This window comes from Euprymna scolopes, chromosome 7, assembly GCF_053919585.1.
Source record: "Euprymna scolopes isolate OS-2025 chromosome 7, ASM5391958v1, whole genome shotgun sequence".
NCBI lineage: Eukaryota > Metazoa > Mollusca > Cephalopoda > Sepiida > Sepiolidae > Euprymna > Euprymna scolopes.
Window position 1 is genome coordinate 60,295,665 of NC_136488.1, and position 16,776 is coordinate 60,312,440.

At 34.4% G+C, this 16,776-nt stretch overlaps 1 protein-coding gene across 1 annotated transcript in view; it reads left to right on the forward strand.

The window, feature by feature from the left end:
• The window catches only part of LOC145280278 (NACHT and WD repeat domain-containing protein 2-like), a 115,198-nt gene that overhangs the window by 6,507 nt on the left and 91,915 nt on the right, over positions 1-16,776 (forward strand). Inside the window, exons 2-6 of the mRNA XM_080132051.1 lie at positions 5,072-5,199; positions 7,894-8,480; positions 11,227-11,429; positions 13,524-13,639; positions 14,926-15,137. Coding sequence (XP_079988177.1) covers positions 5,162-5,199; positions 7,894-8,480; positions 11,227-11,429; positions 13,524-13,639; positions 14,926-15,137 — 1,156 coding nt within the window. The 5' untranslated portion in view covers positions 5,072-5,161. The remainder of the gene's footprint in view (positions 1-5,071; positions 5,200-7,893; positions 8,481-11,226; positions 11,430-13,523; positions 13,640-14,925; positions 15,138-16,776) is intronic.

Here is a 16,776-nt window from a genome sequence, read left to right on the forward strand (position 1 = left end):
AATCAATATTTTATAAATATAATTTTATGGTGTTTTGGTATTTTAAGCGATGGTGTGTTGGTTTAAATAAACAATCGGTTAACAGTGAATACAAAACAAGGTAAACGTGTCATTTCCCGAACAATATAATTTTATCAGAAGGACGATATAGAGTAACTCTAAAAAAAAAATATTTTTTTATTTTTACGATTATGATATGCTGAAGGTAATACAGTTAAAATTAATTTAGTATTATATATGTAATTTAAAAATGATTTTAAATTGGTTAATTGTCCGACATTTTCAAAATGGCTACCTGTTTTGCTAATCGATATAGACATTGCAACGGGAAATAGTTCAAATGAAAAGAAGTAAAATCTGTTAATAAGTTATATAATAGTTAATTTATTTAACACAATTAAAATATTTATAAAAAATATTTGTTTCCTTACATAATACTTGTGTTTTCGTAATAAATAATGCGTAGGTCACGTAAGGTTGAAACACAAATACACAAAACAGATAAAGTGTTCACAAAATGTAATATGTAATAAGATATGTAAAAAAATGTTCAATGATAACTAATGTTGGGACGATTAATCGAAACAGAATAGGAAAATTTTAGCTAATTTCTAATTCCAAAAACGATTCTTTTCAGTTATTTTATTTTATTTTATTCTACTTTTTAATTTAATTTTCTATTGCTGATTCTGATGATAAAATGATTTTTTTTACAAGTGAATCACCACATCAAGGCCCAGAGGCCACTCCAGGATATGGGTTAAAGAGTGTACAGTGGTCAAAAGGGCAATATGGTAATCGTTAGAAGTGTAAATTTGGTAAATTGGATTACTTAAGGAGAACGGCTCATCAAGAACTTGTTTACATTGGACTTGAAGACGACCATATTGTAGTCAGCTGGAAAGCAGTGAAACGGAAGAGAGTTTCACAGGTGTGCACTTCTAAGAAAGAAGCTTTGTTCATGGAGTCTATGTTTAGGTTTAGGCACAGATAAAGAGTGGGGGAATTATTGATGATGTTTACATCAAGAAGAGTGTTTGTCATGAATGTTTCGCGAGGATGAACCATAGATTGGAGCTCAGACGAGAACTTGCCATGAAAATAATGATAAAACAAAGACAGGTTCGCAATATCTCTTCTGTGAGAAAGAGGTTGCAGAGAAGAGAAACGGGCATCTCCCACTATTCTACAAAGTCTATTCTGAATTCTGTCAAGGTAGTATAAGGTCTTCCTAGCAGCTCTTGCCCAGATGTGACAGCAATACTCTGTCTTTAGACTTACCTGGTATGGTATAGGTAGAGAACTGCATCAGCAGTGAGATATCTACCGGATCGGTAGAAGGATCACACTATTTTTCCAGCGACTTTGGTAACGGATTTGCTGTACGTGTTCCATTTTAGATCAGGAGTAAAGATCAAGCCCAGAAGCTTGTATAAACATGGAGCCGCCCCAAAACTAGAGCCATTGATTTCAATTGGTGCCAGATGGGAATCATAAATTGATGATGTAAAGATAGAAGCTTGGTTTTAGACGCATTAAAAGTAACCAGCCACTTCTTTCCCCAATGTACTACGTGCTCAAGATCGGAGGAGAGAGAATCAGAGAGAACTTGGTCGTTTACGGCCTGTGATATGCTGCCATAGATAATAGTACGTCAGCAAAAATGTCTACGAATGATGTAAGGATGTGATTTGGAAGATCATTAATGTAGATCAGGAAGAGTGTTGGACCTAGGATGGACCCCTGAGGGACTCTAGCATTAATACTATGAGCTTCTGATTTCTGCCCATCAACCACTACTCTTATGAACCTAGCAGAGAAAAATGATTTATTAATTGAAAAGACATTTCCAGTTATACCATAGTTGGAGATCTTGTGAAGTAGACCTTTATGTCATACCCTATCAAAGGCCTTGATATGTCAAGAGCAATTGCTCTAGAAAAGAAATCCTTCATCAAGAGTTTCGCTAATCCTATAAGAAATACCGTAAGCACATTTTAAACTATCAATCAAATTAAAATTTATAAATCATTATAGCGAATTTAGCTAAATATTCCCCATAGTTTAATTCGACTTGGAATTGGAATTTAGATCAGAATCGATAACTGTATCAGAATCCGATTCCAAAAATAATTATTTTCTTTTTTTTTTTAATTTAATTTTTTATTGCTCGTTCTAACCAACCAGTAAAATTAAAACTTATAAATCATAACCAACTTTGGTAAGAATGGGTCGTTAAAAATATCACAAGTAAAAATGGCACGACGAGTATATAAATAGAAAAAATGGCACAAGTGACACAGAAAAAAAATCACAATAAGTTTAGCAAAATCTAGGCGAGAATACAAAAAAAGGAAAAATATTTTTAAAAATTGTGAAACAAAAAGAGAATTCTATTTACATTTAGACGATGAGAGTTTCCACCAAATACGCCTCCCCCTAAAAGTTAAATTCTATATTTTTAGGAAATTTTAGAATCAGAATTAGAAATTGAATTGGCATTGGGAATTTAGAATTGAATTAGTAATTTTATCAGAATCGAGAAAAATATTGGAATCGTTTTATCACTAATGCTAACCCAAATGATGTAAAGGATATAAATCATATTTTAAGATTCAAAGAATTATTTCCTTTGCATTATTTGAGAGTTTGTTTAAAATTCTTCCTATTTAACCATCCTCCTAACTGTAATATTTTCGAAAGAAACTGAATCATAAAACCATTTTTGTGTTCTGAAGAATAGTTTTAAGATTAGAGTTAGAACATTTTGGAAGGAAGAAAAAGAAAATGGCTAGGCAGAATCAAATAACGACGTGGTAAATGCAATGCTATATCGGTCTAAATTCTAAAATACGACAAAATGGTCTTCACATAAGATTTAATTAGCAAGGCTACCCGTTGTAGTCCGAGGCAAAGGTATAACATATTTTTATTAAAATGTCTATCTCTCTATTGTCTCCCTCCTCTGTATTCTTGTTCTTTCCTGTCTAACCTACATCCCCCCCTCTCTCTCTCTCTCTCTCTCTCTCTCTCTCTCTCTCTCTCTTTCCCTCTCTCTGGATATACATACACACTTTTGTAGAATCTCTTAGGAATGCGTCCGCATAAGGAAATTAGCTATTGATTAAAAAATTCCCTTTAGTTAGTACTAATCTTGCTGGAAAAGTAATGCCCCTGACGAAATGTATGTCCGTTTAGGTTCAAAGAATGAATTCTTTTCTAAATTTTAGGTATTATTCATCCGAGACAACGCCAATCAAGAAAATCCAACTTTATGGATATGCTTTTTTTTTTAGTTTTAGCCGGATACAAACCTATACATACAGACAACTGCCCTTTATATATATATATATATATATATATATATATATATATATATATATATAAAGGTCAAATAGTTAATAAAAAATATTAAAAAACACTTTAAAAAAGAGTTAAAAACATTTAATCTGAAAAGGAAACACTTAATAAGTGGATAGTCCTTAATCCGCGGAGTTTCGAAGAAATTCTTTCCTTCTCATCAGAGGGTAGGAATTAGCAAAATGCGGGATCGGATTTTGAATACAAAAGTATTTGATGAAACTGCAAGTAAGTCAAAGATCTTACTTGATAACAAAAAATGAAGCAGAGGGGACATGGTGAAGAAAAAGGCGAATGGATAGTCTGGTGAAAGGTAAATTATCCAATGACGGTAAAATCCAAAAATATAAATCTAAGAAAGTTAATTGAACTTCCATTCGCACAAGTAAAATCCAAGGAAATCATGTAATTGGAAGATGGTCCAATATATATATATATATATATATATATATATATATATATATATATATATATATATATATATATATATATATATATATATATATATACCTTATTAATATTTTTATTATATACATACCTTATTAATATTTATTATTATTATTAATATATATATATATATATATATATATATATACCTTATTAATATTTTTAACGAAAATTTTGATATATCAAAATTCCAGTAATGTTCATATACCAATAAAATCAAAGTCAAAATCAATGAACTCAATTATTTAAACTTCATGATTATCAGTTTTCATAATCAAGCATGCATATAATATTTTCGCAAAAATCAAGACAACAAAATATAAAATGAGAACATCATATTGTGTATTTTCATATGCGTTAGGGAGTTTGTTCATCAGAGGAAAGATATTAGCAAATGAATAATGTAGCGAAACTATGATTTTGCTGGTGCTTGTATTAATTGAAACAGTATTATATTGCAAACTAGTCATAAAAGCAAAAAAAATAGTGCAAAGAGTTCATAAAATGAGGAAAAGAAATGAAAACTAAAAGGATGAATTAAAAATCCAGATCAAAGAATATGAAGAGGTTAAGTATTTTCAGGACGAAATGATGACAAGAGTTAATGTTCCTATAAGGAGAAATCGGATTTTACTGTTGAAAAAAAAATAGATCCAAATTAATTTGGATCTATTTGTCTACAGTATAAATCCGATTTCTTCTTACTGTCGTTCGTAATCAGCAATTCACGACAGTGCAGATCTATAATATAAATCCCACTTGTCTGTTTTATTGTATGTATGTATGTTTGCATGTCTGTCTAAAACCGTCGACAGAGGGTACGGATTTTCACGAGATCGATATCGTTTTGAAGCTTGATCCTTCGGACGACAAATATCGAAAAATTGGCTAAAAACATTAATTCTTTCAACAACAAATGGGCACTTTTCTACAAGGATGGGGTCGCTTTTTTCGCGAATATTTTCCATGTCATCCCTTCTTTTCGATTGACTAGCCTTAATTTAAACCTTAGCCACGTCCGGTTTGGTGATGGACGCAACAGCAAAGATGTCACTTTTTTTTTACGTTCTTTTCCTCCTTCGCGGTGCGGGTCGAGCCTGCCTGCCCACTACCACCTTTTTTTTTTTTTTTTGTTCAACACACACCTCCGAGCACTCATGTAACGCTGGGCACCCAGGCTAGTCTGGCGATAAGACACTACCACAAACATTTAACATTTAGATACAATTGTTGCAATCAGTTTCCATTTTTATTTGTATTTCAGACTCGCATACTGTGCAATCAAATTCACATGCCTTAAAAATTCTTCTGTTGGCGAATGTGTGCGAAAAGATAAGGAAATTAAATTCACATCATGGGATGTACAGCAAGTCAGTCACAAGTTGTTATCAGGTAAACAATTCTTATTAATATTTTCAACGCTTGCATAAATGATTTGTTTTTACAGAAATTCAATGTGCAACACTCTTAGTCGGTCACTTGTGTGACCGCCCAAGTGTTATACTAGGAACGACAACCAATGTATGTTTTCCGGCAGGGAGTTACATGGTCATCATTTGGGACCCTTCCATTCCCCTGGTGAACGACTCTAGGCCCCACCAGTGTTAACGAACAGTATTCCAGAAAACAATAAAACATACCTCAGTCTGTTGGGTTTCTTCTCTTCATTATTGTTCATCTCAGGTCACAACGCCAACAGTTCTGAGGAAGATGGAAGAGGTTCTTGTTTTTTTTTTGTGTTTTTTTCCTACCAGCTCCCGTCTGTAATGTTATCGAAAATCAAATGGTGACGTACCTCTTTTGTTGGGCTGTCTTTTTCTTGTTGGGTTCTGGCTGAGAAGGGTGATCGACCACGTCCTGATGTTTAAGGTAGATCAACAACACACAACACAATTGTAATATATATATATATATATATATATATATATATATATATATATATATATATATATATATATATATAATTATTTTATTTTACAAAATGTCTTCAGAATATATTACAATTTAAAAATTAAAGATAGACAATTTATAGCATTTAACTTTTACTTATCAAACTTTTAAAAAGCTAACCAACCTTACCTAGTTTTAACTAGTCCCGGGGGAGAGAGGGTGCCAACCCTTTCACAGAGAGACAAAATGACAAAATATGCGTGCTCACCTTATAGTTGCCGGCTGAGAAAGAGGATGAGTTCTGGCGAATTGCATTATTGTTCCCTTTTCTCTGTATCCTTCAGCGAGTGACCAAATCACCTCCCAGCGATGGGGGAGGGGAGACAGGACAGTGGCACACGCAAAACATAGTGCCGTATATGTACTTGATCTAACTTGTTTTCCCCCTTTTCATTCTTCCTCTTTCCCTTCTTTCTTTTTTTTCTTTTTTTTATTCTTTTCTCCCATGCGTCTTTTCTTTTTTTCCTTATCTCTTATTATTATGATAGTGATGGGGCGGAGATATACAAGAGGGCAACGTAACATTTTCTGCCCACATATAATTATGGGGCATTTTACAAACTATTCTAATGTGTTTTATGAATATTGCTATCACTTAAACATATCATGATTAATTTATAACTTTTTCTTTCAGATTATTAAAGCGTCAGTCATATTTTTCTGCAATATTCTCACCCATGTTGACCTGAAAAACTGTATGAGATATTTCTTCTCGCTTGTTTTTTCTCCAAGACAATGGCAAAAAAATTAGCAACAATTACAACAAAGCACATCTTTAAAATTCGACACAGATTTTATTTGTTCTTCATTGCAAAAAAGGAAATACCTAATTTGCCTCTGTATAGAGCTGGTAACACCTCGAAAGGTAATAGTCCTTTATCTTCATCAGGAACTGGAATTCGGATTCATCTCTGTTCGAAGATCGGATTAATTACAGACGCTTGAAGGGGTTGGTATGATGTGTTCTGATGAAACATTCGATTCTCGACTAGAGTCGACATCACAGAAGTTCATAAGAAATGTTCATTTAAAGGAAAAGTCATTAATGACAAGTCAATAATTCTGACCTTAAAAAATCTCTGGGAGACATGTATAATAATAACTTAGCCTAATCATTTAGGCCGTAAAATGAAGTCTCAATGAGATGAAGGGTAGAAGCGCCCAAATGTTTCATATCCAGAGAAGCGCCCAAATGTTTCATATCCAGAGAAGTACATCTTGTTTCTACGGCTACTTGTTTGAAACGGCCAGAAAAAAGAAAAGGCATTCAAAAGCCTGCCAAGCTTATCACCCAGCGGTTAAAATCTTGATCAATCTTATTGGGCTAAATAAAGACAGTGGGTGGCCAATCAGCCAATGAGGAACCTGCTTATAATTATAGAATTTCTCACAATATATATATATATATATATATATATATATATATATATATATATATATATATATATATATATATAATGGTATAATGGTACTAAACTTTATGTTTAGAATTTTAAGTCCAATTTCGATCAAAATTCATTCTAGTATTTTGAGATTAGAAAACGTCTACAAGTTAAGACTTAAGTTTAAGGAGACATAATAACAAAGTGACATCTGAAGAACCGTGTTTAAGTTGTGTCTAATGATTATGATCAAATTCAATGCAAATATGAAATATTTGAATCAAGTTTTAGAGAGCAAAGATCATTATTGCTATTAATAAAGATGTTCAAAACACTGGTTTTCATTTTCAAAATGAAGTTTAAATTCAACAAGAACTTTTGCACCTACCTTATTTATAGCTGGGAAAGATAGATAGATAGATAGATAGATAGATAGATAGATTGATAGATAGATAGATAGATAGATAGATAGATAGATAGAAATAGAGAAAGAGAAGGAGAATATACATATCTTGGGATAGAAAAAGAGATATACATAGATAAGGGGAGAGAGGCATAAATAGATTAGGAAAAAAATACGAAAGAAGAAAAGAGAAAGAGAAAAAGAGAGAAAGAAAAAGAGAAAGCGACTTCTTTGATTTATAGAGAAGATTGAAGCTATTAGTATTGTATAATATATAGGTTTTATTTACAATTTATTCATTTTGATTTTGTGTTCTATTTGTGTAATCAAATATTGTATTATATTATACAGAAAGCATTCCATCCCACCTGTTGTGCCGCCCCCTGAAGCTAATCGTCTTTTGAACCATCGAACAATAGACGACAAAATAAACCTCCCACATGCAAAAACGAGTCAGAGAAACGTGAACACGAATGTGTGCAAGGGAGATAATAAAGAAGTAAGTTCAACAACGCAGATCACTTCAAAGACAAAAGACGGCCACACAGCACAATATTCAAAAAGACTAACGACCAAAAACATAATCGGAAAAAAGGGAGCAACATTGCAAGAACAATTAAAAGCAATCGAAGAGATTTGTTCGGAAGATCCCATTCTTAAAAAGTTATGGAACGAGCTGGAGTCAAATCAGGGACGTCCTGTTACGTGCATGGATACGAACAAGATGATGAAGCTAATGTCGAGGATAGATCGATATCAAAGGAGTCAACCCACCGATGAAGACTCAAAAGCTAGAGCACAAACACCCAACAAGACAGCTTTGCAAGGTGGCTCTGGTTTGGATTTTTTGGTCAACGAAGTCCTTTCTGGAAAAGTGGACGCAGATTGTCCAAGTAATGACAAGATTGTACGCATCTTTACAAGCAGTACCTTTACAGGTAAGAAAAGTGTTATATTGTACCCAGTTTTACACAGAAGACCTGGTTTGACCTGTTGCTATATAGGGAGAAATAAAACATGTAATATGTTATATATAGAGGTGAGAAGATATTGTTCTTTTAGCACCTGTTACCAACGTATAAATTGTATGTATGTTTGTTTAGCCAGGGGATATGATGTCGACGTATAAACTGTGTCATGTTGTATCAGAGAGTTATCACACGGGTATATATTACAGTTCATATACAAGAAGAATAATATAAGCTTCATACCTTTCTTTCTTCAAGAGTTCTTCTATCTTCACTTGCTGAGCTCCGTGACGAAACATGAAATGACCAACATCATAACCAATTAAGAAATCTGTTCTTCCTTCTTTTGTGAAAGCACAAAACAACAAATTATATTTTTATAATATAAATTTATTTCAGTTGTCACAAATGGTCTTCACAAGAGTCTACATTTCTTGTCTGTATGTTTATTCTTCCCAGCCTTGCTACCTGGCCGTCTGTTGACGCCCGTGACCAACATCCAACCCTCTCCTACTCTAAACTTCCCGACCTCTTGACCTCAGTTCCGGTGACGTAACCAATTAAAAAACACGTCCTCTTAACGTGACCTTTTTGTCACTTACGCCTATTCAAGGTTATTTTGCTTATATTTAACCTACCTAATTTATATAAACATTTCTATACTTTATTCTATAAAAATAAATAGCTCCCAGTATGAACTATTTTAAGAATATCATTGAATAGATAGATAAATAGATAGACAGATAGATCGATAATAACTAATTAACTTTTAACAATGTTAATTATTCAGCACTGTGACATTTAGGTGTCAGGCACAAGTCAAACGTTCCACATTCTAACCGCCTAACCATACTTTTCCTGGATATCAAACCAAGATGAAATAATTTTTCCTAGTAAATGTTACTATTGGCAAAATGTATGCAAGGGAGATTAAAAAAAAACTTTTAATCGCCCCCAAACAAGGCATATTGCCATTTGGAACGTAAGAGACTACTATTTGGGATCATAACTAACCGAGGACTGTGGGGAGTTGAGCAGCGAGATGTCTGTTCATATTGCATTTAAACTTCTGCAGGCTAGTACAGTCAGGGAAGCAGGAAACAGGAAGGGAATTCCAAAGTCTAGCAGTCAGAGGAAAGAAGCTATTAGAATAGATGATTTACAGCATCTAAGGATCTCAACAGTGAAGGGTTGGGATTTTGCTGCTTGTTGGGTTAGTCAGGCATATGAATGTCGAGGGAGAACAAGTGCTATGAATCCATCAGAGCACATTCCATTAAATTGCTTTTGTAAAACAGACACAGGGATGTAACATCATGGCAATGGGTCAGAGGTTAAGGCTTGGACGATAGTGTGGGACCTATTAGGCTTGAAACTATTTTGGGGGATCCTGTCTAAGTGCGATAGACTAGTGGTAGATACACCAGCTAAAATGTGGCAACAATACTCCATGCATGGACAAATGTGTGATTAATTTTGTAACACAATAGAAGGAGTTCATCTTCTTTGCAGCAGCGTTGGCAATGTCCTTAATGTATTTGTTCCGATTCATTTTACCTGCGAACGTTAAGCTGAAGAGTTTGGTAGGTTTGTCCTGGCAATCGATAGCTGAGAAGGTTTTTATGCTTGTTTAATTGAAAGAAGCTTTGTCTTAAATTAGTTTTAAATATTATCATCCATCTATGAACCCATTTCACTACAGAATAAAGATCGTTTTCTAGTGTTTCTGCCATCGCCTTGGATATGTGTACATACTTATTTCCCTCGTATCTATTATAAATAATGGTCTTTTCATATGATCAAGAACCCTATTTTAAGGGACGTGCAGTTGGAAAATTAAAACAATCGTTCAAATAATATATTTTGCTGTACTGACTCACCTGTACCAAAGAACTCACTTTTAATTATTTTTATTTCAATTAATGGATTGAATTATAGTTTAAAATGCAGAAGCCAAGTATCCAGCCTGGGGCATAATGATAAGCGCCCTTTTGAGGAAGCTGGAGTCCTCCACAATTGAAGAGGGCCTTGTGTCTGACTTTTATGGGAAGACATATAGAATCGAAAATGTGCCGTTAAAACATGACAAAGAATGCGGACTTTCACTCAGGTAGGGTTGACAGCTGCATAACAAAAAGTTTGTCATTAATCAGATTTAAACCTGGCTGAGTTTGACAAATGTTTATAAAGTCGAGAACTCAAGGAAACTGCTGAAAGTGTAGGTAGGCTGAATTCAATGAATTAAGTTTTTCCCTGTTCTTTGGTTTTGATATGTAATCATGTTTCCCTCTGTCTTTCTCTTTTTCTGTCTCTTTGTCTTTCTGTCATTTTCTCTTTTGCTTTCACTTTTGTCACCACGATAAAGATTTTCGCAGTTGGAATTTCCACTTCATAGAAGTTGATCATGCACAAGCTAGCTTAGCTAACTCTCGGGTTTTATATGTTCGTTCCAAATGTAAAAATTAAATTATACATTTTTTTATAAAACGACTATTTGTTCCTCATTATAAACTTTCAAATTTGAGCTGATGATCCCAGCCTAGACATTTAATTCTCTGGAGGGAATTAATGACACCAAAAACCTGATGAAATACTCGTCAAGCTTACAGACAGAAACAACTCCTAACTCCTGTCTATGACTCTGTTGAATCCTTTAATTGTTTCCGGTCTTTTTTTTTTTCATGGGGACTATTCTGTGTTTCTTTCTTTCCAACAGATACAGAACATGAACGAAACTATCTGATGGAAAATGTTTACCCAAAATTAAAAGTGTTTTGTCAGAAAAAAGGTTACCAGTTCCAGATTGTTGACATGCGATGGGGAATACGGGACGAAGCAACAAATGATCACATGACCACTGAGCTGTGTCTCAAAGAATTGGAACTGTGTCAAAAACTTTCTACAGGACCGAACTTTGTGGTAATAACTTCATAATATTTATTGATGTTTCTGGATTTTTTAGATGAGGATTGATATGCATTATTCAGATTGCTATTCCCTTCTTTAGTGTTATTTTCACTTACGTTTTGGCCGATGTAACCTCCAGCTTCCTTCAAATGTCTCTGTCGAACTTGCAAATCTTTCTGTCGAACTCGAGAATTAGCACGGAATTTCCAACAAAGCCATTGAGTGAAAATAACATTCAGGATAAGAAAAGTAGTCTGAATAATCCAAAGCACGTAAATTTTAACTTTTTTTTTTTTTTTTTTTTACTGTTTTACAGCAATTCAGCTATTTTATGGGATTATTTCATATTGAAACCTATTTTATTTTTAAATTAAGGAGTTACCAATTGCTAGTTCCAAAAGCCATTCGAGGATAAGGTTCAACTTGGTTGTTAGTTGGAAGATAAATAATATTATGAGAACATTTAAAAAAATAGATGGAAAATTACCTGTCAATAATATATATTCGGCTGATGGGGACCGTTTATAAATTTGACATCTAAAATTTTGAGTGGTTTAATGTCGAAACACAATACAATAGAAACTATTCATTAAAATAAATAACTGATAATAACACTGACACACTGATTCTTGTTAGGTCACCAAAGTTGAGCTTGATCGGTATTAATGGGTGACCATTTAGATATACCAGGTGCTTTATGTGGAAAGGCATTAGATTTAGTTGTCTAGTGTTTTTTACCATGAAACTAAAACGAGGCTAGATTAGGGATGTGTGATAAGGATTGCATAACTCTTGCTTCACAACAGTCAACTTTACGGTGGTTCTCCATTGTCGGTGAAGACTGAGCAATACCTTGTGTGACCGAAATTGGTTTTCATTAGCTCACCGGATTTAAGTGATGTTGAGCCTGGTTAATACTAAAATGAGTGACCATTTGGGAATACTAGGTACTGTATGTTGGCACATCTAGCTATAGGCAAATAGCGTCGCCAACATACAGTGCCTAGTGAGACGACTAGAGCACAACTCCTGAATGACAGATACCATTAAGAGTGAAAGAAACCAGGGAGGAGTTCCTTCTCCTCCAGCCATAATAAAAAAAAAACTCTGTTGAAATGTATTTTTAATTTAATTCCTTTAGTTTATTTAGATTTGAAGTAAGAATTTTCACTTAATTCATTTATTTGTTTTTTGCTCATTATTATTTATTCATTCATTTATTTATTTATATTTTTACTCTTTTTCATCCCAAACAATGTGTATTGCCACTCGGACATCTACAAGGGAATGTGTAGGGAGTTGAGCAACAAAATGTCTGTTTACATTGTATATAACCTTTTGTATATTAATACAGTCAGGGAAGCAGGAAACAGGGAAGGAATTCTGAAATCTAGCAGTCAACCATTAGAATAGGAGGCTTTCTGGCATCGAGAGACCTCTATGGTAAAGTGATGGAATTTTGGTGCTTGTCGGGTTAGTCTGGAGTATGTACATCGAGGATGCACAAGTACTATGAATTCATCAGAGCAGATTCCATTAAAGTACTTGTAAAATAAGCAGAGGAATACTACATTGTAGCGATGGGACAGAGGTTGGAGCTTCGTTGATAGTGTAGGACTGATAGTTAGATTGGAGGCTCGTTTTGATCATGAATAAGAGAGACTAGTGGCGATAGAACAGAGGTCGGAGCTTGAAAAAATCTGAGACTGTTTTAGGGATCTTGTCCAAGTGGGAGAGACTAGTGTTAGATGTATCAGCCCAGATGTGGAAACAATACTTCATACATAGGCGAATGGTGGCTTTTTTTTATAGAGATATAAGATAGTATCAGTGTGAATATTTTTTTAACCTGGTAGAGAAAGCTCACCTTCTTTGCGGCAGCATTGGCAATGTTCTCAATGTGTTTTTTCTAATTCATGTTGTTTATGAATTTTAAGACGAGGAATTTGAATAATAAGCTTTCAGGTAGAGTGTTATTAGTCATGACTAAGTTCATTTTGTGTATCAATTCCAGTCTGAGGATCTTACAAACATGACATCCAAGTATTCCAAATGTGTCAGCGTACTTAATAATGTATGGAATGTATTATTCATTTTTTATTACAGTCTTTCTTGTCACATAAATATGGCTACAGACCTTGTCCAAGAACGATAAGGAAAGAACAGTTTGAAAAGTTTCTTGAAGCGGCAGAAGATCCCGATGACAAATCATTTCTCTTAAGGTAATTACTTTATCTTGTTGCTTCATATTTTGCAATTATATTTTGCAAGCAAGTGTTCAGAATAAGAGTCAATGATCGGATTTGAAACATGCATATATTTAGATAGTTAAGCTATTGAGGTTGTTGAACAATTTTATCACCTTGGTGATACCATTGGTGATACCATTGCAGCCCAGAGTAGAGCAGGTGCTAGTTTGATTGCAAGAGTTAGGAGTTGATGGAATAAGTTCAGGGAAATTCTGTCTTTATTAACCAGCAGAACATTGCAACTTTCGAATAATAGAAAAATCTATCAGGCATATATACACAGTATAATGATGTATGAAAGTGAAACCTGGCGAGAGAATTGAGGACATGCGTTGCTTGGAGATGATGAAATGAGAATGATATAATAGATGAGTAATGTGAGTTTTAATGACACAATTAATTCTGATGACCTTAGAAGAAGATTAAATCTGAACAGTATAAGGAGATTGTGTAGACCAAGAGACTTCGATGGTATGGGATGTTAAAAGAATGGGTGAATAAATAAATATCTGACCCAAGATAAGTTATCTTGAAAGTCAATTTCTTAAAATGTGAGCATCGTTATTTTCATCACTATATTTGATTCAACATATGTTTTAACTTGTTTATATGTGTTGGATAGCTTTTAGAAATTGACTTCTAAACTCACCTATCTCTGACCAAATATTTATTTGAATTGCACATCTGGAAGTTAGACAAATATTCTTTGGAAGACATTTTGTTATCAAGGTTAAATGTATATAGGCCAAATGCCCTTTGCAATGCAACACCAATGAGTGATGGGCATCATCTGTAGGTGATTACCCTTTACCTGCCCTGATAAAACGGATGTTAAACTGATGATGATGATGATGATGATGATGATGATGATGATGATGATGATGATGGTGGTGGTGGTGGTGGTGGTGGTGGTGGTGGTGGTGGTGGTGGTGGTGGTGGTGGTGTTGGTGGTGGTGGTGGTGACGATGATTATGGTGATGATGACAATAATGATGATGACAATAATGATGATGTTGATGATGATCATGATGGCAATGACAGTGATGACGTTGATGATGATGATGATGATGATGATGATGACGATAATGATGATGATGACGATAATGATGATGATGACAATGATGATGCTGATGATGGCAATGACTAATGACGGTGACGATAATGATCATGATGACGATGACAATAAGGATTTGTACTTCTGTTATAGCTACATAGATCCTAATTGAAGAAACTGATCTAGATTTCTATTATTTTTGCAGATGGTACCGTGAAGATAAAAACACACTAAAATGTTTGTACTTCCTTCAACCAGTCGGGGATATCCTTCCCGATTTCTACAGCTCGGATAATGAGAAAAAAACGAAAGCAAAGGACCAGTGGTGGAAAGAAAGTGAAAAACTTCGACATATCCTCACTTCTCTGGCAAAACGCCTGCTCACAAAAGAGGATGCTCGCCTTTTCCTTATGTCTGGTAAGTGAAATTCAGTGACTACATCATCACAGTTAGAGGTGTTTACAAAGTATATTTAAATTTATCTCCCTTGAACAATATTCAAGTTATCTCCCCTGAAATATTGCTAGCCACAAGTGACAATGAAATTTATAAAGGAATGTGACACTCAAAATCATGGCTTTGTGTCTTTCTAGAGTGAGCTTCAATCTATACAGATTGATCAGGCTACTTCTGTGTTTTGACATAATTTTTTGACTCTGTTACATTTTTTTTTTATGGAAATCGCTCCAGACAAAGTATGAAGCCAATTGATGTAAGAAGCTAAAAAAATAAAAATAATGCTTTGAGGTAAAAACTTGCCATCAATAATTGTTAGATGGGATAGATTGTGACCGAGAAAACAGTAATTGTTTCCTCTTTGTGAGACACATAGTTCGTGGCATATGAGGACTAACAGATAAAACAAGGGAGCAAGAGATATGCGACTACCAAAAAATAAACCCAAGATCCATTTATGCTTAGATGTTTTATTTACAGGTCACAACTATCATTCATGGTTCTTTCAGATACTGAATACAGAATTCGTATTAAGAATAGTTTCTATACACTATCAAAGTAACTTGAAGTTGTGTTTAATTTACAAAACCCATGTATTCTCTATGGATTTACTCCTAGCAATGCATACATTTCCGTTTTAATAGTATAGCCAGGTGTCATAATATTACTATACTCATCAAAACTGTGTTACCATAACTGCAAGTTGAATTGCCATAAATATATTTATGAAATAATAAATTATATATATGTGTACATATGTAATACCACCCTGAGCAGGGTCCTCATCGTACATAAGGGCAAGGAAATATGCACTAACCCTAAGTCCCGGTGACTACACTTTTATCTTTGTCTCGTGGTGAACCCTTCAAGGGTTACCAGACTCTCACTGGTCACTGGAACTACTGCTCTGGTGCTCAGCACACTAAACATGCATAACCCTAAAGCCCATGTGGCAATACCTTTTGCACTCCAGTTGGCCATTCATTGGTTTGACGTCGGGGTTCCTTTTCATAGATGCTCTGGTGTCGCTGGTATATCGCTTAGTCTAGATTGGTTGTCAGCACTGTAATTATCTGGGTTTTCAAATCAAAGCAATTTAATAATAACTCAGAGATCATCTATAATATAAACCTCACCTGTCTGTTTAAATGTATGTATGTATGTATGTATGTATGTCTTGCAAAATCTTTCGACAGAGGCGACAGATTTTCACAAGATTGGTATCATTTTGAAGCTCGACCCTTCCGACGACAAATATCGAAAAATTGTCCAAAAAAATGAATTCCTTCACCCTGAACGGGGCACTTTTCTACAGAGAGGTGTCGCTTTTTTCGCCGATATTTTCGAAAGTCATCGTCTCTTTTCGATTTTCTAGCCTTAATTTAAACCTACGTCACTTCTGGTTTGGCGATAGGTGCAACAGCTAACGTTTTTTTTTTTTTTACTTTCTTTTCCTCCTTCGCGGTATGAGTTCAAGCCTGTCTACTAAAACTTTTTTTTTTTGCGCTCCCAATTTTCCTTTTTTTTTCTTTGCTCAGCACACACTTCCAAACACTCAGGCAACGCCGGACACCCAGGCTAGTTTTTATGAACGAAAATA